The 22,133-nt window shown below is 30.2% G+C and overlaps 2 protein-coding genes across 2 annotated transcripts; both read left to right on the top strand.

Moving 5' to 3' along the window:
• The first annotated feature begins 471 nt into the window (after window positions 1-471).
• On the top strand, window positions 472-1,083 carry LOC118033450 (uncharacterized). The gene has a single exon (XM_035038437.2). It carries the CDS (start codon window positions 586-588, stop codon window positions 841-843), a length of 258 nt encoding a protein of 85 aa, XP_034894328.1. The 5' UTR covers window positions 472-585; the 3' UTR covers window positions 844-1,083.
• An 11,565-nt stretch (window positions 1,084-12,648) lies between these two features.
• Window positions 12,649-18,355, top strand: LOC118033451 (aminoaldehyde dehydrogenase 2, peroxisomal). Its single transcript, XM_035038438.2, has 15 exons — window positions 12,649-12,878; window positions 13,084-13,226; window positions 13,815-13,895; window positions 13,972-14,120; window positions 15,004-15,096; window positions 15,196-15,319; window positions 15,436-15,501; window positions 15,589-15,655; window positions 15,819-15,895; window positions 16,651-16,764; window positions 17,027-17,104; window positions 17,191-17,342; window positions 17,509-17,569; window positions 17,678-17,784; window positions 17,979-18,355. Exons 1-15 carry the CDS (start codon window positions 12,770-12,772, stop codon window positions 18,067-18,069), a joined length of 1,512 nt encoding a protein of 503 aa, XP_034894329.1. The 5' UTR covers window positions 12,649-12,769; the 3' UTR covers window positions 18,070-18,355.
• The last annotated feature ends 3,778 nt before the right edge of the window (window positions 18,356-22,133 follow it).

Raw genomic sequence — 22,133 nt, 5'->3', positions numbered from 1 at the left:
TTGGCTAATCATCCAATATACATGTTAAAAAATTAGGGTTTTACTTAATTTTACGTTTTGACTTCATTAAAGGGTTTTGTTTTTTTAATATACTGCAACTCTCCAGTAAATATTTTATAGCAGGAATATTAATTTAGACGCAGATACTCGAGATCAAACAATTAACACAGAGAAACCCTTAAGAAAACTGAGTGATTAGACAGGATTCTGCATGAGAACATTACTATATCAGTGTTTTGGACTGTAATATTATCCTAATAATCAAATTAAGTGGAGTTTTTAGTATGAACTATAATCGGGAGCAAATGAAAGGGTAGTTTCGTCCAAAAAAAAGATTGTCACCGCAAACGTATGAAAATTTAAAAGACAGGTGCAAATTCCAATCCCCACGCTACCATGTTGGACCGCGTCAGGAATAGTGTGTGTATATATATAATAAGCAGCAGCACACCAGGTCATAAACAAGAAACCTGCTACTCCCTCCTTTCTGATTAGCCTTCCTTTGACAGATTCCGGTAATATTTCTTCGACGAGCCTCGTTCTCTTCCATCTCTTCTCATTCTTTGCCGGAAAGAAATCAGGATCATGTCTGGAAATAGTTCTCATGAGACTTCATGGGCTGATCAGTGGGACTACAACCCAGATCCTGCCGTGTATGATCATGGCAAGGACGGCGGCGGCGGCGGCAGCGATTCGAAAGCCAAATACAAGCAGAAGGTTGGAGAAGGACTTGGAAAGACGAAACAGGTTGCTTCAACTGGGATCAAGAAGGTGAAGGAGGGAACCTCTGTTGGCTTCAATTGGATTAAAGACAAGTGTCAGAAGGCTTCCCAGAAACATTAGCAATCCTCTGATCACATGCATGCACCTCTTTTTTCTTACATAGGCTCTCTGTGCTCTGTACTGTCTGTTGTTTTGACTGCTACTGAGTACTGCCTTGTTTTCATTAATCATGCTTCTTCTTTTCCGTTTTTTCCTGCTCTTTCCATTCTTTTATTCATATATATAAGACACCATAGGCATCCATCCATATTTTTTAATGTGAAATATCATGTTTTATATATATTATTTTCTTCTTTTTTATTGATTCTTGAATCAGATTTATTTTCATGCGGTGATATTTGGATGGGTGGTTTTTCTTTCCTTTTTTCATTAGTTTTTAGTATCTCTTCTTCTCTTTATCGTTCGGATGAGGGATTTGATGATATGGATTATTACGGGATTTAGGTTGATAATAATTAAAATTCACGATTTATTACCCCTTTAAAGAGTTCATTAAAAACCATTGACTCACAAAAGCATAGATATATAAATTAAATTCTATTTATTTTTATTTTTCTGGCCACTCCATGTAGGAAAAACTCAGATGGAAAAAGAAATTAAAGACATGTTTGCTGTACAAATTAATAATCGGATAGGATCATGAGATTGATCCGCAATTGGATATCTCGCCGACCAAAAATGTATACCTTTTTTTTATTACAATCAAATTCTTTTATAGTTTGGACCTGCATAATAGTATATTCTTTTTAATTACATCCTATTCTTTTAATTTGAAACAATTTTGGACAAACTCTAAGGTGTTGTATGTTTAAGAAGGTTTCTTCTCGTTTTTTGAGTTTAAGGCAATATCCAGAAAAATTTATTAATTTTTCTAACATGTTCTTTTGAACTAATTTTAACTCTACTGTAATTGAATTCAGTGTTCAATTTAAATTTAATTAATAAATAAATTAAATTTATATATTTGAAAAAATATAAATTTCAATTCATTTTATTCTCTATATTACGTTCAACACCTTCATCACTTTCATCTTATTTCTTCAATGATCTATTAAAAAAATATTTTAGAAAAGTTATTCTTTTTAGTATAGTAAATCAAAGTGGTTGGCCTCTCTAGTTTACTTTAGTAATATTTTTAGAGATTAAGAATATTTACTTAAAATTTAATTCTTGACACTCAAAATAATTTCAACGTATAAAATTTTATTAGAACCTTTGAATTAAAACAATTCAAAGAGTTTTAAATATGCTGTAAATATATCATGTTGATGTGAGGGTGTATTTTTAAGATCGAATATGAAAGCTAGTTTGAAATAATATTATGATTATCAAACCAACACAAATAAAAAAGAAAAAAAAAACATTGAGAGCAATATTAACTCCTAATAATAACAAATTTAGTGATAGTTTTCATAAATAGTTGAGTATAAAACAAAAAATTATGAAATACTAATAATAAAAATAATGAAATAAATTGTCCATAACACTATGCTTATTTGGTTCTATTAAGAAGTCTATAAAATGTTATTCTAGATTAGAAACCACAATTGTTTAATTTATTCAGCATGTACTTTTATATAATCAAGTTAATCTACATTGAAATATGTAATAGAAATCAAAATATAAACCTAGCATTATTAAACTTGAAATAAAGTAAGTTCATAAGAAAAGTAAAGCACTTAAAATTAGATTAAAATGAAAGTTGTTATCATAAAAGATAAAATATTTAGCCTAATACTTTATTGCTCGTTTTTTGGTGCAAATAAATGATATTAACAAGGATTTTAGAACTCCAATAACACTATCTTGATTGGTTGCATTATTTGTTAAGATTCAATAATCAAAGGAAAGAAGCTCGCAATCTCTTATTGAAGGATTGAAACTTAATTTCTGGAATGGAGGGAAAATGAGACAAAATGATAGAAAAAGGTTTAAGAGCTACTATAAGGTACAAAGAACCTCGCAGGACATTTATCTTTCAATCTCTATTTAGATTGATTTTCATAACCAAAATTAATTTCGGTAATTACGACAATGAATTCCCACCATTTTGCCTTTATTATCTACCATAAAAAAGAAAAGAAATATAAAAATGTTTTGCTTTAAAAACCACACATTTTTCCCTAAAAAAATAAATTTTTCAGGAGTAAGAAAGACTATTCAAACTCTTTATCCATAGCTAGATGTATAAATAGGCAAGCAAAAAATTATTCCTTATAGGCTAAAGAATTAATTTATAATAAGCCCAAATCTAAATCTAAAATATGTTAGCAAACAAAAAATAAACTCAAAATCAAACTCAAGCCTTAGAGTCTAGCGCTTGAGACCCATGTTTAGCCTGAGCCGAGCATGCACAAGTAGGTTAGACTCATACTACGTTGTTCAAGTTCATTTATAACCTTTCAACTTTCTACACTATATAAACCATAAGACAATTTTAATTTTTTTTTATTTTGAATTTCACAAAAACATGTTAACCAATAATTCTTTGAAATTGATTTCTTATTCACTCACAATTATTTTAATCATGTTAATGTTCCACGTCAAAGAACTTTTATTTGATCATGACCCATGTAGGTGAAATTTTATTCCAACAAAGTTTTAATTAACCCTAAAAGTAAATGGAATCCACCTTAAATTTGTCTTCAAATATACTCACTAACCTTGTTTTTAAAATAGATTTTCTAACATAAAATTCAAAGACATAGCTAAACTATCATCAATTATTTATAGAAATTAAAAGATAAACATAAAACGAAAAGTTAATGGAAACCAAATAAAATGATAGAAAAAATTCACAAATTATTGCAGTTCCATAATTTGAAAGTAGCAAAACCACAAAATTATTTTTAAGACTTTTAAAAATTTTATATGGAAAATTTTCAAAGAGAAATCACAATATCAACTCATTACGATTTTCCCTCAATTATAACTTGTCTTTTTGATTACTTTCATATTTTTTATGTAATTTATCTTGTTTTTTTTTTTAAGAAATAGTAAAAGGAAAGAAGAACCGGATACAAGAGTGAAATTATAGGAGTAAAAAGATATTTGTTTTTGGAATAAAAAGCTACTACATGGAGAATGGTCAATGTTGATTAAAAGACTACTAAACCATTTTTTATACTACATGGATGTATTATTAATTAGTTTTATAAATCACAATGAATAATTTGTAATTAACTCCTTCCTTAAAAGTTCCTTGAAGTCTTTTCCAACCTAAACCTATTGTTTAGGTTTTTTCTGCTATTTACGAAGAATTCGTTAGGGCCAGCCCTTTGGGCAACGACAAACTATAGGCCCTTGGCTACTCCATAAACTGCAATTAATGGTATAATCGTAGTTCTGGAATCAAACCCCTAACAACATAGTCTTACCAACTAAACAACCATTTAATATTGCATTACAATTAGAATTAAACTAGCCTTGATGATTGTGTTTTGCCGTGGAGGGGGTTATTTTTTTATTAAAAAAAATAATATTCATGTATTGAAATAGAGTAAAAAAAAAACATAAAAAAATGGTCATATCAAATTTATAACCATGCTAATTAGAGTTGAGCCAACTTGGAATATTCTGTCAAACCCGCAGCCTAGGTAATGTAATTGGAATAACTCAATAAAAAACTAAAAAGAACTATAAAGCCCTATTTTTTATATAAAAAAACCATTTAAACTTTTCAAACTCGTAATCCAAGTCACTAGACTCGAAGCATTTAATCTAGAAAAATCATGAAATTTGATTCTCAATCAATTATATATTGAAGGATGAAATTGAAAAGGAATTTCAATTATACAAAAAGATTTTTTTAAAAAAATAAAGATCAAAATTAAAATACAAAATAAATTTTATATTTAATCGAATGGTGAAATTCAAAAAACAAATCTATAGAGTAAAAGGACAAAAAAATAATGAAAAAAAGAATAATGATCAAAATTGACATAACAAATAAAAACAGTGTTGTAATTAAAAGATGAAATTGAAAAGAATAATAAATTTTATAAAAAGGCCAAGAAAAAAATTAGAAATCAAAATATTAAAAACCAAATTAAAAAAATAATACCATCAATTTGAATTAAATGATTAAATTAAAAATCACTAAAACTTTTAATAAAGGTTCAAGGAAAAAAAATGAAATTCAAAGGATGAGGACCACATTAGAGAATATAATATTTGGTAAATTAGAATTGAATGATAAAATTAAAAATAAATAAAACTTCTATAAATGGGCCAAAAAAACAATAAGGACTGAAGTTGAAATATCAACAATCAAAAGGGTTAATTTGTAATTTTTTAGGAGGAGAGAGAGAAAAAAAAAAGAAAAAAAAGTGCTCACTAGTGGCAAACGAGACTAGCACTAGTGACACACGCCACACTAACAAAAAGAGGACATGACAACAATATAGTGTAAGGGCATTTTTTATGCCAAAAGGTGTCTCTTGAAGGGAACGGGTGCCTCTCATTTTCCTTTATATGCACCACATTTGTGCCCGTCTTTTTGGTTTTTTCTTTATTTAACCAAACACAAAATTGTTCATAAGCTGAATTTATAATTATAAAAAACCATTGTGAAAAAACAAAAATGCCCTCAAACCCCAAGATTAATCTTTTTTTTACATTAAAGGTAATGTCATCATTATACTGTGCAATTTAGTTATTTATTTTTTATTTGGAAAATACTAAGTTGTCCCTCAGCTTAAATTGTAATAACCAAAAAACCATTATAAAAATACAAAAAACTCATTGGCATCAAATTGAAATTTTTTGCTTCAAAAGGTACTCTAGTTGTTTCACTGTGCAATCAAAATGAAAAAAAAAAACTTATTTTTCCCCGCTCTATTTAAAAATGATAAATGATCCATGTGAAAAGATTTCAATGCCTTTAGATATCAACGTTAAGTTTTTTAGGTGGAGTGGCAAAAATGTTATTACATTGTTCTAGTGAACAATGTTTTTTAGTGTTCATCTACAATATTGATTTTCTAAGGTGTTTTAGGTTCTTTTAATTATAATTATACAATATATTAGAATTAAAAGTTACAACTATATTATAAGATAAAATGAAATAAAACCTTGTTTTACTATTTATTTCATTATGGCACCGGACTTAACATCATTCAGGATATGATCAATGCTCCTCTTTCTTTTTTTATTCATCATTGTAAGCAAAACTTACTCTGTTTTTTTCCTTATTATTTTTTTCAATTTTGTTGTCCTACTTTATATTTGCAAGATTTTAACACAATTATTTTTCTCAACTCATGTGCAACATTGTGTTCATGGTGTAAAAAATGCAATAATATTGAATTTCTCTATGATTTTGCAAAATAGGATTTGATTTATCATTTTTAGAAATTGAAACAACAAGGATTAACAATGACACATCCAAACAAATACAACCCTTTTTCACTTTATTATAGAAAATTACAATTTGGTCTCTATAGTTTAACGTTTTTCCTTTTTGATCCCTCTTTTGCTTAGGTTTCATGGTTTAGTATTTAACTTTATTTGTTTTACATTTTATTATCTAAAGTTTGAGAGCAGAGAGAGCGATATCAAAAAATAAGGAGGAAAGAAAAAGTTGTTGATCAATCATAGAAAAAGTTGTTGATCAATCATATTTGAAACACTAAAAAAACTAATCTAGTTGTCATTCAATTCCTTTTATTGAGAGGGAATTTCTTTAAATTGTTTATTAGCCTCCATCTCATCGAAAAACATATATAAAAAATAGAAAAGAATTTATTTTTTTTAATTTGATTTGTGTTTGTTTTGACCAATTTTAAGGGATTTCTAGGATTATAAATTGGTTTATTATGATACGTGGGGTTTTGTTAGGTCTTTTTATGTAAAAGTATATTGAAAATAGGTTTTTAAATATATATATATATATATATATAAACCCTTGCATTGACGTTTCAGCCATCTCTTTAGCGGTAAAAAATATAAATGATAGGTCCTCTTCCCTTGAACATTAAAAAAAATCAATAAGGCTACTAACATTTTTCTATGTTTTGTTTTTTTAAATTTCATCAATATTTTTTTTATTGATATGCACTATAAATAAAATACTTCACATGATATTTAAGTTATTGCTCAAATTTGGCATATTTCTTATACCATGTTGTAAGTTTTGATGATAATGTTAACAATTTCTTTTATTATTATTATTATTATTATTATTATTATTACACACCTAATATGAAATAAAATTAAAAGTTTATTCTTGAATATTCAATGAAAATGAATTTTGTATTTATGTTATTTTTCAATATATTTTTTACATTATTTTTTCAAATTAATTAAGTTTTTTTTCTTTCAATCACATACAAAATATTAAAATAATTTTTTTATTTTTTTATTAAAAACTTGTTTTTTGAAATCATGATAGTCTTTTTAATCTAAAAAACAATGTTTCCGATTAAAAATCATGTTTTCATCAAAACGATAAAGAAATGTAATGTAATCTAGATTAAAGAGGCATGTTTTCGTATTTGAAATGATTGAAAATTTTAACAAAATTTTATATTAATTGTCGTTGTCTTTTATTAAAAAAAATATTTTACTAATAAAAATTCATGTAGTTGTTTTTAAGAAGATTAGGGCTTTTTGTGATGATATCATAGATTATTTTATGCATAGTTATATGTTTGCCTGATATGTAGAATTCTTAAAATAAATTATTGCTTAACATTAAATGAGAATAAAATACCTATTGTTTAGTTTTTTTATTATAAATTTTTCTTAAATTTATTGTTCAACCATTTTGTTTTCCATGTAAGTGCATAAAAATGATCAATTCTCAAATTTTTATTTTTTCATGATTGTCATAAGTTTTTGATTAAAACACAATGTTCTCATAAAAAATAAAAAGAAATATGTGAATGGAAAAAATAGGTTTTTGATTAGAAATACTTTTTTTTTTCTTTTTAGTTCAAATCGATATAGTTTTACCAAAAAAAAATTTCATATAGTTGTTGCTTTTCATTCAATGAAATATCTTGCCAAATAAATAAATAAAACCTTTTTGTTGTAAACAAATATGAATAAAAAAAGTATCATTTTAATGAAAAACACATTTCTCCTCCACAATATTATTTGTTCCTCACGTACAAATACATATTTTTACTATTGTATAAGTAAATAAAAATAAATTCCAAAAAGACAAAGTTACTAAGCTCAATCAGGTCCATGACCTCGATCACTAGTTGAGCATGTTAATGTGGGTTGATATGGTTCAATTTAAGATGTTTCTATTTCAATTTTCTTATAAAAAATATTAGATCAATGTTATTTTTAAATTTCTTTTATATAAAAAAATCAAATTAAGTTTCGACTAGTTAACCAAGTTGTTGATGCACCTGTCAAATCAACTAGGTTACATCGAATTAACCTTTACCTGCTTTAATTTGAAACCTAACCCAAGCCAAATACTGGTTCGTTAGCCACCATGTTGACCCATTGGATTGAGGTAGATTTATTAATATTGTCAAAAAGTTACCTATGGCATCACGTGAGGCAACTAAATATACGATAATCTTTTTTTACAGAAGAAAATGAAAAAGTAGGTAGGTTATCTCACATTTTTTGACATAGAAATTGCATATACATTTATATTTCTAAATAAGCATTTCTTTACTAACAAAATCTTCATTTTTTTTCTTTGTGGGTTTATAATTTATAATTTCATATTCTCTTAGGTTGTACTTCACTATTATAAACCTATTAAATTTTATTATTATCAATCACATTGCTAGAGTTTATTCATAAATTATTTAATTTAACTATATTTCTTCTTAGGGTTTACAACTACTCCCTTACCTAACCTAAAGTTTAAGGTGTGTATTTTCAAAAAGTGATGTTGTATGCTAAAGTTGTAGAGGAAAAAAAACATAACAAATAAAATAGCAATTGAAAAACAAATAACAAAGTTTAGTTTTAAAAAGTTCCCTAATGAGGTCGTCACTATATTGCTACCCGACATCATGACAACTATATAAAAAAAGAAAAGAAAATATATTTAACATCATGTTTTTCAAAGAAAAAAAATCTTGTTTAAGGAGTAGCTACCATAAATTGTGGTGTATAGAAAAGACTCTCTTGCGACCTGAAGTGCACATGAGTTAGTGGATCATGTAGTTCTCTCCTATCTCCTTACATCAAGATTGGTTGTGGCCTTCCACGTTTCTTTAAGTGATGACTCAATTGTCCAAAAATGCATTCTTTCTTATATTCTTTCATGATCTCTCCATTGATATTTGTATTGTTGTTTTCATTATTATTGTTGTTGATGAGACTGGTGAAAAGTGTGGGGTTTTTTAGAAAAATAACGATCAATGTTAGCTAGTGATATAGAGGGCAAGGATGTCTCGGTCGTTAGAGGATAATGGATGAGAGAAGTTGGTTTCATATTAGCTAGAGATTGATGATTGATGGTTTGCTTGTTAGAAGAAGGGTTAGTGGTGGTTGTGAGTCTAGTAGCTCAAGAAATGTTGAATCAATCATGAGTATGTTAGGATGATATGTGGGAGGAACAATTAGTGGCAAGAGGTTGACTGTTGTAGGCAAGGAGACAAGGTTGGTACCGGTTTGTGGTGCTGCTGGGAAAGACATCTTGGGTGCTATAAATGGACAGCCACTAAGGAGGAAGCTAATGGGTCACTAGGAAGATGAAAGGTCACTAGTGGGAGCTAAGAAGTCAGGTAGTTAAGATAAGAGATGAATCATCAGCTGCTTTTTTATTTTAAAATATTAAAGATGAAGGGTTGGTCTTCTTTTTGGTTTTTTTAGTATTCCTTTGAGTGTTTGTATGCTTAGTGTTAGAGAAAAATATGAGGGATGGGGGCTATAATGTTTTTTTCCCCTCAAAATGATGGACTCTCTTTTCTCTTACAAGATTCTTTTAGTATTTACTAGATTGATGGCCCGCTCTTCGTCGTGAGCCAAGCTAATTTCTTTGTAGCGGGAAAAAAAATGATGCTAAAGCACTATAATTGTATTTTAAAGAGCAAAAAAATACCAACAACTTGATATAATAGAAAGAGGACTAAAAACAATTGTCCTCAAACTCCATGAATCAAATTGTAGAATGATTAAATCGGGAAAAAAATCAATGAAAAAAGAATATTAAAAAACAAAACACTAGTAAAATCAAGTGAGGTCATCAAAACCCGCGAGTAGTATCATGTCAAACCTTAAATATAAAAAAAAATATTGAATTGAAGGGCAAAATCAAAAAGAAAAATCAAATTCACAAAAGAATCTAAAACATAAAAAAAAACAAAGAAAATCAGTTTTTAATGAACTCAATGATGATGGATGGAATTTTAAAAAATAATTAAAAATAACTAAATTAAACTCGTTCCAACCTTTAAAATTTGTGATACAGATCATGAGATCAGATTATAACATAAAAAGCAAACCCAACAAAATAACAATGTAAAATTATATACCAACCAAAATAATTATAGATAAATTTGAAAAAACAAATAAAAAAAGTGATTTAAAAAAAATAGATTTGAAAAGAACAAGAATCAAATTTGACAAAAAAAAAATTAAAACCATATCATAAGCAATAAAATTGAAAAACAATTTCAATTAAAAAAAGGATAAGAATAACAAAAATAACAATAAAAAAAATAAGGATCATATTTGATAAAAAAAAAAATATTAAGGGATGAAATCCAAAGACAAATTAATTCAATAAATGATTCAAGACCAAAAACATCATAATTAAAAGAATGAATATCAAATCTAATATAAAAACAAAGGATAAAAAGGTGTAATTGAAAAGGAAACTAACTTAATAAATGATCCAAGACTAAATACATTGCAATTAAAATAATGATGACCAAATCTGATATAAAAATAAAATATCAAGGAATGAAATTGAAAAAAAAATTAACTCAATAAATGATTCAAGATCAAATACATTGTAATCAAAAGAATAAAAATTAAATTTAACTTAACAAATAAATAGCTAGACTTTTTTTTTTCTGCAATGGCCACCACGATTTTCTAGGTAGGGAAAGGGAAAAGAGGAAGGAAGGGTAAAACACCTTGCTGGAGCTTCTCCACATGTTGTCAAAGAACACGCGCCTCATCATGGTGACAAGGTTGGTAAGGCACTTTGAATGACGCCTTGGATAGCAGTATTCAACTTTGTGTGGATGTCACATATGTCACTCGAAGGGCGTTGGCGGCGCATAGCTTTTGGGATTTAATATTAATTTATATATATTAAAATACTAAATCACTTCTAACCCCACATAAGAATTACAAAAAAAACCATAGCAAAAAACCTAAATAACCTTGCATCCATAATAAAGAAAGTTTATTTTTAGGGATGTTTAAGTGATTGACATGCATAAAAAATAGGAAAAAAAACCCAAAAAACTCATGAATGAAAATAAGTTTTTTTTGAAGAGTTATTTGGTAATTATATTATAAAAAAAATATAAAATTACTAATTAACACCCCTTTTTAATATAATTAGCAATAAATCCCGTGAAAAAGATTCTTTTACTCCTAAAGCCAAGTTTTTCACCAAGGAAAATATCAAGCTTTCACTGTGAATTTATATAGCGAAAACCTCATCTCTTTTAGTTTATAGTTAATATACCAATATTTTTGTCTTTTTCTTCAATTGCTTGGTCTCCAAGCAACTTGAATTTACTTTGATATTTTATATTTTTTTCTTTGTGTTTTTGGATATTTTGTCCCTTTTTCTCTAATTTTTTTTAGTTTGATCTTTTTTTTTAAAAAAAAAAGAGAACATCAGTATCAATTATATGAGAAAATTAACTGAAGATCTTGGAATGAACATCCCGAAAATGTTATGAATGCATAAAAATATATATTTTTTAAAATTTTTGAAAAATATTTCAAAAAAAATTAAAATTAAATTATGTTAATTTATATAAACAATGAAGGTGGTGGAGAATGAACACTCTAGAGTACCGTAGGTACTGTCTTAAAAATAAAAAATAAAAAGAAAGAAAGAAGGCACGTGGGTGAGATTGGAAAAGATCATAATCTTTGTTTTCTGGTAATCAGAAAGAATAAAAGAATGGATATTGGTGTGAGGTAAGGTGATCATCCATGTGCAAATTATATGTTTCCAAGAAAAAAAAGATAATGTGCGCGCGTGGCTCAGTGCTTGCTGCTGCTGCTTGTTTTAGGAGTGATTTTTAAAAATGTTTTTAAAAAATTTAAATTTTTTTTATTTTAAATTAATATATTTTTGATATTTTTAAATCATTTTAATGTACTAATCTTAAAAATAATATTTAAAAAATAAAAAAATATTTTTTTAAATAAAAAATATTTTAAAAAACAACCACATTTTTTTAACACGTACTAGAAAATTAGTGGTGGATTGTGCATAATTGAATTATATTATGTCCATTAATATAATCCTCTCAACGCAATTTAATCCCATAAGCAAAGATTGCTTTTGTTTATGAACTTTTTGCCAAGGAGATTAAAAAACACCATGCACATAAGAGACTAGGGTTCAGCCACCTGAGGAGGAGGATAAAAAATTCTTATTTGAACTTCTCTATTTCGATCACAAATGAATTTTACGATATGGTTGGGAATTGAAATGTTGGGAAAGACGAACAAATTATATATTTTTTTATTAAAAAAGAAAAGAAAAGGAAAGAAAAACTAGTAGAGTGGAGGAACAACAAATTTAATTTCTACTTTGAGCACAATTATATTTGTGTTTTAAAAAAATTAAAAAAATTTATTTTTTTTAAAATTAATATTTTCAAATCATTTTAATATACTTATATATTAAAAATAACATTATTTTAATATAATCATAATTTAAAAAACAATTTAAAAGCAACCCCAACAGCTCTTTGTCAGGTAACGCACAGGGAATCTGTACTGAAAATATGAGCATCGACTCCAAGATTTTGGATAAAAAGAACTAATCCCCCGTAAAGCTCTCAACTCACTAAAACTCAATAGAGTCAAAATGGCGATCCATCTACCAATTCGACAGCTATTCATCGACGGAGAGTGGAGAGAACCCATTCTCAAAAAACGCATCCCCATTATCAACCCTGCAACGGAACAGATCGTCGGTCAGTTCACTCACTATATCTCTGCATGTGTGGGTGTTTTGCTGGGTTAAATCGTTAATTCCTGTCCCTAATGAATGTTTTCTTGCTTAAAATTTGTGGGATCTTATTATTTCCCTTGTTAAATGATTTTCATTCTCTTAAATGACTTGCAACCCCAAAAAAGGTTTCCATCCTTATAGTTTTGTGGAACATGGTACTTGTTCAGGTGATATACCTGCAGCTACTGCAGAAGATGTGGAGATTGCAGTGGAAGCAGCTAGGAAAGCATTTTCTAGGAACAAAGGCCAAGACTGGCCCTCCACTTCTGGTGCTTATCGTGCCAAGTATTTGCGTGCTATTGCTGCTAAGGTACAGTTTAATTTGCTGTTTTGCTGACATGTTTTGTCACTGGCGACTCGAAAGCTTACTAATCTTGGAATCTTTTTATATCTTGCAGTTTGCTTAGATTCTTTAGTTTATATTGCAGTTTCTTATCTGTTTGAGTCCAATCATGTAGTGAATTGAATTGCATAATTTTCTCGGTGGTGGTGTCCATTCATTGTTATGAATTGCTTTCCTCTGTTGTAGTAAGCTTTACTTTTGATCACTATATACGTTTTATAAGAATTTTTTGTATCATTTATGTTGTTATTGTTGTGAGGAATTACAAAAGTTATTTTCCGTCATTTAGTATTGTTTGGAGTCAAAATCAGAGAGGGATATTTTCTTTGATTACTAAATAACAAGCTCACATTTTTCATATTCAAAATGTTCATGACAATTTACGGGTGTCAAATATGGAACCCATTTTCTTTTTAATGAAGGAGTATGAGATAAATTATTTGTTATTGATGTTTTTTTTTTGTGCAAGTCTATCAATAATTTTCTTAATGTTGGCCATTGAACTTCCCCTCTGATCTTGGGTTTCAATGCTGTTGTATCTTTGTTTGTGTGCAGATAACAGAGAAGAAATCTGAACTAGGAAAACTTGAAGTAATTGATTGTGGAAAACCTCTCGATGAAGCACTGTGGGACATGGTATGCTTGTGGTACTGTCAAGATATTGAATTGAATATCATTTACATTTTCTTATGTGGGAATTCTTGTTGTCCAGGATGATGTCGCAGGATGTTTTGAGTACTATGCGGACCTTGCTGAAGGCTTAGATGCAAAGCAGAAAGCTCCTGTTTCTCTTCCTATGGAAACATTTAAGAGCTATGTTCTTAAAGAACCACTTGGGGTTGTTGCACTGATCACTCCATGGTATTTTCTGCTTCACTATGTGATAAGTTTATGCCCTTTCTACTCTTTATTATTTAATGTTTATCTTTTTGTAATTAAATTTTCTGGCTTGGGCATGCCAGCTGTTTTTGAAATTGATCATCACCAATAAGCTACCCCTTCTCAGCTACACTATTCAGCTACACTAATGTCAATAACAATGAGCAATAGTGGAATTGTGAAAAAAACACATTGTGGTTTCCATATGATAGGATCTAAGGAAGCTGGAAGAATGAATTGTGTGGAACCGAGAAGCTCCATTCATTACTTGGAAAAAAGAAATACACTGAATGTGACTTCTTATTAATTTCTTAGCAATTTGTGAAGTTCGAGAGCCTGGAGCTTCTAACTTTTCCTTAATTTTCATCATGTTAACAAAATGCCTCTATGAGCTAAAACCCCTTGTGCCGTCAATTTTTAGGCGGTTTATTGGTTTGATAGTAATAAATCTCCAAAAATTCTCCAGTTGAAATCTATGCAAGAGAGTGTTTCTTTAATTGTGCAGAATAAAACTTGAAGTGTCTGCTTTGCATTATTAGATTTCAGTGAATTATTTTTAACCAAGTCTTATAGCAGCCTTTTGTGGTTCTCCATCAAATTTGTTCGTGCACTCTTACTCTGTACTTCTCCTGAGATATAATGTGTTATTTCACTGATGCTGGCTGTTTGTAGTCTGCACTTGAATTTCTACTTCTTTGCGATCTGGAATCTTGTAGTCTGGGTTATAACTCATATAACTTTGTATTAGTTGCCTAGACGTCTACTTGCAAAATTCGCTTTGCATGCAACCATGGTTTTAGTTGCTCTCTGAATAATAAACCAGATGTTATAGAAACTAACTATTCTTGTCTCTTATATTTTGAAGGAATTACCCACTATTGATGGGTGCATGGAAAGTGGCTCCAGCCCTAGCTGCTGGGTGCACTGCAATACTGAAGCCATCTGAACTGGCATCCGTGTATGTCTGGCCCTTACGTTATTGGACCTTGCATAAATTATGGTGGTGGTTGGCTGCACTTTATGCTAATTATAATTTATTTTTTTATTAATATTTCAGGACCTGTTTGGAGCTGGCTGAAGTGTGTAGAGAGGTTGGTCTTCCACCTGGTGTCCTCAATATTTTAACTGGGTTGGGCACTGAAGCAGGTGCTCCTTTGGCATCCCATCCTCATGTCGACAAGGTGTGGTATTTTTTCATCATTTGCTTCTTTGGACACCTTTTCAAGTCAGATCTTCATAAATACTATTTTTGGGTTTCATATCTACCTTGCTTTAATTGCTAATAAGTTGATGACAGGTTGCCTTTACTGGTAGCTCTGCTACAGGGAGCAAGATAATGACATCTGCAGCTCAAATGGTCAAGGTATGTCTTCTGCTAAACAATTTTTGCCAGCTTATTTTGTGCTCTTTGTTGATTTGTGCCTAATCACTGCATGTAATATTTTGTCAGCCTGTTTCAATGGAGCTAGGTGGGAAAAGCCCAATCATTGTTTTTGAGGATGTTGATATCGATAAGGGTAGGAGGATCACTCGTGGTCTTTTTTTTTTTTTTTTTTTTTTATCAACAACAGTATGTTATAGGATTTTTGCTTCCACGGTTTATCACATAGGGTAGCAAGTATATGATTATGCAGGTGTTGCTCTTAATAGTAGTTTACTGTTTTACTTGCTATCTTCCAGCGGTTGAGTGGACCCTCTTTGGTTGCTTTTGGACAAATGGCCAGATTTGCAGTGCAACATCTCGTCTTTTAGTGCATGTAAGTGTGATACCTTCTGTGCGTAATACATACCATTGACCTCTAAACCTGTAGTTTATAGTTCGTGCTTTGGGTTGAATTTTCATGCCCTGAAAAACAGAATTGAACTAATATTCCTGTTAGCTACAACCAGAACTACTGAGATCCCTAAAAAATGAATTTAGCTTCCTGATATAGAGAAGCAGCACCAACCATGCTCTAAACTCCAAGCCAACAGCCTCAAAAGAATGTTATAAATCATCCCAAGGAGCTCAGAAAATTGCATAAAAAACAAATCCATGAAAGAATAGCCAGATTTTGGAGTTTGTGACCAAGTCAAAGCATGAAAAGAAACCCTCCATTGCTACAATCCAAACAACAAAACATCATGGCCAGATACTAAAAAGGCAAGTGATCACAGCTTCAAAAATTCTCTCCATGCTGGAGAACACCGGTGTCTGAACTCACTATAAAATATTAACAGCTTGTGGCTAATCTTCTTCATCTTCAAAAATAAATTGAAAACTCGATGTTTCTTCAAGAAAATGACTCTCCCTAAGGACAATAATTACAACTTTCCAATCTTTTAACTGTAAATGAGGAACTTGCCTGTATCAGCAGAGTTAAAATCTAAGATTTACTATGAGTGAAAGAAAATGGGATAAGAAATGTTTGGCAATCTTCATCCTTGAGTGTATAGTTTATCAAATGATATATTTTTGTTAAAATTTGTTAGCCTTCTAAAAGTTGAGATTTTATTCACTTTAATGTTTCAGGAAAGCATTGCATCAGAATTTTTGGACAGGCTTGTCAAATGGACCAAAAAAATTAAAATTTCCGATCCTTTCGAAGAAGGTTGTAGGCTTGGCCCGGTTGTTAGTGGAGGGCAGGCAAGTATTTGTTAAATTTCTGTGTTTTGATTTCTCTTTGTTGGTTCAGGTGAGGGTATATTTTGTTATGCCCTACTATATTTTGTTAGTGGAGGGCTGGCAAATTTTTGTTAAACCTATCATTGTTTCAACCAATCTCTAATTTTCTGTTCAACTTGTGATTTCACCTAGTCACATTGTGTATCTTATGCACTTCTCTGAACTTTTAATATTTCTTGGCGAACTAAACTTGCTAAATTAATTATTTACTTCGTTGCTGCAGTATGAGAAAGTATTAGAATTCATTGCAACAGCTAGGAGTGAAGGTGCAACCATTTTGAGTGGTGGCAATCGTCCCAAGGTATTTATAATTCCTGCATTTAGTGGGAATTGCTCTTTCTCTCTATCTTCCAGGGTATTTGAGTGATTTTAAAAATGCTTTGGCAGCATTTTACCAAGGGATTCTTTGTTGAACCAACCATCATTACTGATGTAACGACCTCCATGCAAATCTGGAGAGAAGAAGTTTTTGGGCCTGTTCTGTGTGTTAAAACATTTAGTTCTGAAGATGAAGCCATCGAATTGGCAAATGACACCCAGTAAGTTGATTCTTGTATCTCAATAAAGACAATGAATGTATCGGAATACTTGGATTTGATTTATCTCCATCATCTTTTGTTGTGGCTTCTTTTCTTTCTTATTTTCCCCCCTCAATCTGCCCTGTTCTTGGAGATTTTATTCTGACTTTCTATGGATGTCCCACAGTTATGGCTTAGGAGCTGCTGTTATATCAAATGATCTGGAAAGGTGTGATCGTGTAACCAAGGTGAGACATGAAATAACATCCAATCTTGTGCAAATTACACATCAAAATCTGTTCATAGGGATTGTTTACCTTTTGAGACAATATTTCTCCTTTGCCCCCGTTTTACAGGCTTTCCGGGCAGGTATTGTATGGATCAATTGCTCACAGCCATGCTTCTGTCAGGCTCCATGGGGAGGCATTAAGCGCAGTGGTTTTGGGCGTGAATTAGGAGAATGGTATGATCCTAATTACACTTACCAGACATGCAAGATACTATTTTTTAGAGAAAATTGTTTGGTTATCATGCAAACTTAGGCAATGCCCAGCTGTGCAGCTTTGTTTTTCCTTACATTGTTGAAATTATTCTAGATGGGCCTCAACTGATAGCTAGCTGATGCTGACTCCTTTCGCTATCCTCTTTTTTTCTCAGGGGACTTGAAAATTACTTGAGTGTGAAGCAGGTAACGCAATATATCTCTGATGAACCATGGGGTTGGTACCAGTCTCCCGCCAAGCTATAAGAGCAAGTTTTCTGGGGAAAAAAAATGCAGAATTGCAGTCGTAGCAAAATGATGGAAATGAATACCATACAATGAACTCCATGTTTGTGTACTGAATGGAACTTTGGGCGGAATAAGGAATTTCTCCCCAAACTAGATTGTCGTCAGGTATGGTTTAATAACCCGAACATAGTGTCTTTGCTGGCCCTTGCCATGTACTACTGTTGACCCTGTTAAAAATCTGGAGAATAAAGCTGCCGGATGCTGCTTTTATTCGGCATTTACTATTGAGTCATTTATCATCAAATCCAACCGTGATTTGCTTGTTTTAATTTAAAAAATGGTTGGATGTCAACCAAAGTTGAAGCTGGGTGAATCCTGCGGCAATGGGTTCTATAAACTGATACCATACTTGACATCTCGGCTTTCCCGATCACCGGTAAGAAAACCAAGAGCCCACCTGCTATGGTCAGTTTTCTAGCCCATTCAAAATTGTGCGGTGAACAGGCTGCCCCACCCACCTTCTCACCTTGTTTCTGCCACTCGTTTCCCGGTGGCAGATCCTATTCTTTATTTCTCAGTTCCTAACCCCTCGTGGTTTCTAGTTATCTAGCTCTGTACACACATGTTAATGACTTTAACTGTCATTACTCTGCCAATCCTATTTTTTACCATTCTTTGCCGGTGCACCCAGTTTCCTGTCTAAATCTCCTACCGAAACGGAAGATGTTTTAAAATCTAATATATTAGGTGTCAGAGAGTTTTTATTTTTTTAGATAGAGGTGATTACATGTTTACATCAATATTCACTTATCAGAATGTATGAAGTTAATGATTGATAGTAGAAGAATCGATAACTATAAAATAGTTTTTTTTTTTTCAGGATTTAAAGACTTTATAATAATAAAATTAATGATTTTTAATAGCATATTACAATAAATAAGATAATGAGTTTTAAAAGCTAAAAAACAAGAGTTTGATGTATGATAAATGCTTTAATAAGAGTAAAAATACTTAGAGAATAAAAAAATTAAGAATACTTTGTCATTTTGCTTGAATGAAGGGGTTGAAACATTATCTCATTCTAATAACATTAAGGATTAATAAATATTTCTTATACGATATTAATATTAATAAAAATATGATAAATCCTTGTGAGACTTTTATACACTTAGGGATTGATGTAGAGATATGATCATTCTTAACTTTTAACATTTTAAGTTAAAAGTCATAATAAAAAAAATAGAAATAAAAAATTTTTGTGACTCGACATGAAACCTAAAAAGATTATCAACTCCATATATATTTGGATCTGAAATGATTCCAAACATAAGAGCAATAAGTCTGACAAGTTGTCATTTTGACAACTTGTCATACTCACATGTACTTGGATTCAAAGTATAATTGTATCCAAGAATGTTGGATTTGGTATCTCTGCAGACCTATGCACTTAGGACCAGTGTGTGGCTAAACTCACCCAAGGGTATTAGGTCTTGCATCTTGCTAGATCCATGTGTACTTAGACTTAGTGTGCAATCGAACCCAAGGGTATTAGGTTTGGTAAATCATTAGAGCTATATGTATTTGGACTCAGTGCGTAGTCGAACCTAAAGGTATTGAGCTTGGTATCTCACTAGATCTACATGCACTTGGACTCATTGCGTAATCGAACTTAAAGGTATTGAGTTTGGCATCTCGTCAACCTCTAGCTAAACCCAAAAGTGTAAGGTCTGGCATCTTGTCAGACTTACATGTATTTGGGTTCAGCGTGCAGTTGAACCCAATGGTGTTTAGTGTGAAAACAAACCAGACTCATATTATCTGAGCTTGAAATTCTACTACGTCTAGATACATTGAGTTATTATCTTATTTTTAGCCTTTTTAATTATAGGCTTTTAAACAAACACGTATATATGTTTCAAAAACCCTTGGTGGTTAAAATAAAATGGACCGGAGAGATAGTGTCGGATCCAAGAAAAACAACATTACATAGTATGCTACGCCTTATCCAGATACAAAATAAAAGGCAAGCATTCATTCTTCAACCATTGAGTTTGAGTCACCAAGTGTTGTGTTACATATTACAGTCAATATTCCCAAATCAACCTCATACCTCCTCCAGAGGATCGATTTTATTTGGCGGTCCTTAAGTCCTACTCTACAAAAAAATTGTAGTTTTTTTTTGTTAACCGTTAGTTTCTGTGCCAGCTTATGTGTACCTTGACTAATCATCCGAGACCTTGAAGTTAACGACAATATAAGCCTCCAGTGACTATGAGGTTTATGACACTCGAACTAGTAACCTCTTAGGAGCAAACTCAGAACTTGACCAGTTAAATTATATCTCTCAAAGTTTAAAAAAATAAAAATAAAAAATTCTAGTTTTACAATGATGTAAGAGGTGCCCTCACATCCACTTCGCATTGTATGTATTTTTTTTTTATTAATGTGGTTGTTTGGGCCAGTTTGTGCGCACCTCGACTAATTTTACAGAACCTGAAATTAACGACTATATAAGCTTTCAGTGACCCTAAAGAAACTCAAACTTATGATTATTAAAAATTAAATCCAAAGATCAATTGAAGCACCTTAAAGCTAACTATGCTAATGGAGGGACTCTTAACTACTTTTCATCGGCTAAATAAAAAATGTTAGGGTTCTTTTGGTTTAGCTTTTTTGGTCAAATTTGCTATTTTACGTGAAACTGAGGGTGGTGAGCTTTAAGCTTTTATTAACCTGGCAATCGTGATCCTTTTAATCAAATTTGTTGGTTAAATAAAAATAAAGGTTGAGATTCGTGACAACGGAAAGATTAATAAAACCATGCTGAAAATTACAAATTATTAGCAAAAGCTAATTAGGAATGGAAAAACACTACAGAACGGAGATCCATTTATACTGTTTATTATAACAGTGTAATAATGTATTTGCACTTCACATCAAAATAAAAATAAAAATTATTGAGCCGGCTATTAGTTAAGATATTTTTATGAGGCGTATTAATTATTAGTAAATTAATTCAGAATAAGTAAAGTTTTTTTTTCATTTTAAAAGTATAATGATCAAAATACCAAAATTTTAAAATTGCCTCAAGGATTTTTATATATTTTCATAATATATTTTTTTGTTATTATCAGTCAACTAATTAGTAATTTAATATTTAAATAAATATAAAAAAATATAGTGAAACAATCAAAATACCTTTAAAAATAAAATAAAAAATTAAACGGTGCCTAAGGTTTTTTTTTTTTTTTGTTATTATCAGGTTAGGTGAGAGACAATTTGATATTTCAATTTTAATCTTCATTCTTTTAATTTCTGTTTTTTTTTTGTGTGTTTGAATCCTTTTATATAATTAAATATTTTTTTCAATTTTATATATCAACATTTGATTGGTTAAGAATTAGGTTTCATGGTTTTTCCTGATAGGGAGCTTCGGGTCTAGTGACTCGGTCATGAGTTTAAAAAATTAATACGGGTTAACATTATTTGTTTTATGGGCTTTGTGATTTTCTTCATATATTTTTTCTATTAGATTATCTTGATCTCATGATTTAGGTTATAGGTTTAATAGGATAACTCAGATTAGCTTTGACCTTGATTACCAAGGTTATAGGTTTATTATGCTAACTCGAGTTGACCATACGTGATTTTTTTATGTTTTTTTTTTCACTCAATTTCATCATTTTATATTTAATTAGCTAAAAATTGAGTTACATCATTTGTTTTCTTTTGAAATATTATTTATTTTCCAAGGTTATTGGTATCACTTTTAAAAAAAAAAACAATTGTTTATATGTTGTTGTTCTTATCTTTTTTTATCATCTAATTTAAATAAAATCAATTTATTTGATTTAATTGGATCTATAACTAGAGTCCCATATTTTTTTTCTTTTTCAAAACAAGTTTACAATACCTAACATTATTTTTTTATACAAAAATTAGTCTAGCCCTGCAGCATAGCAAGAGTCCAAACCTAGTGAACACACTAAATAACAATTTATAAATACATTAATATTTGAAATATTTATAATAAAGCATCTTCTTGAAAAATAAAAGAAAACTTAGTTATCCCTTTACCAAAA

The sequence above is a fragment of the Populus alba genome, chromosome 15 (genome assembly GCF_005239225.2).
Source record: "Populus alba chromosome 15, ASM523922v2, whole genome shotgun sequence".
NCBI lineage: Eukaryota > Viridiplantae > Streptophyta > Magnoliopsida > Malpighiales > Salicaceae > Populus > Populus alba.
Note: the sequence above shows the minus strand (reverse complement) of the source record. Positions and strands in the feature narration are given on the sequence as shown.

Coding starts and splice junctions, on each gene's coding strand:
- LOC118033450 (XM_035038437.2), top strand. CDS start 586: ATGTCTGGAAATAGTTCTCATGAGACTTCATGGGCTGATCAGTGGGAC.
- LOC118033451 (XM_035038438.2), top strand. CDS start 12,770: ATGGCGATCCATCTACCAATTCGACAGCTATTCATCGACGGAGAGTGG. Junction 14,121..15,003: donor GTTGCACTGATCACTCCATG/GTATTTTCTGCT, acceptor TATATTTTGAAG/GAATTACCCACTATTGATGG. Junction 16,765..17,026: donor CGGTTGTTAGTGGAGGGCAG/GCAAGTATTTGT, acceptor TCGTTGCTGCAG/TATGAGAAAGTATTAGAATT.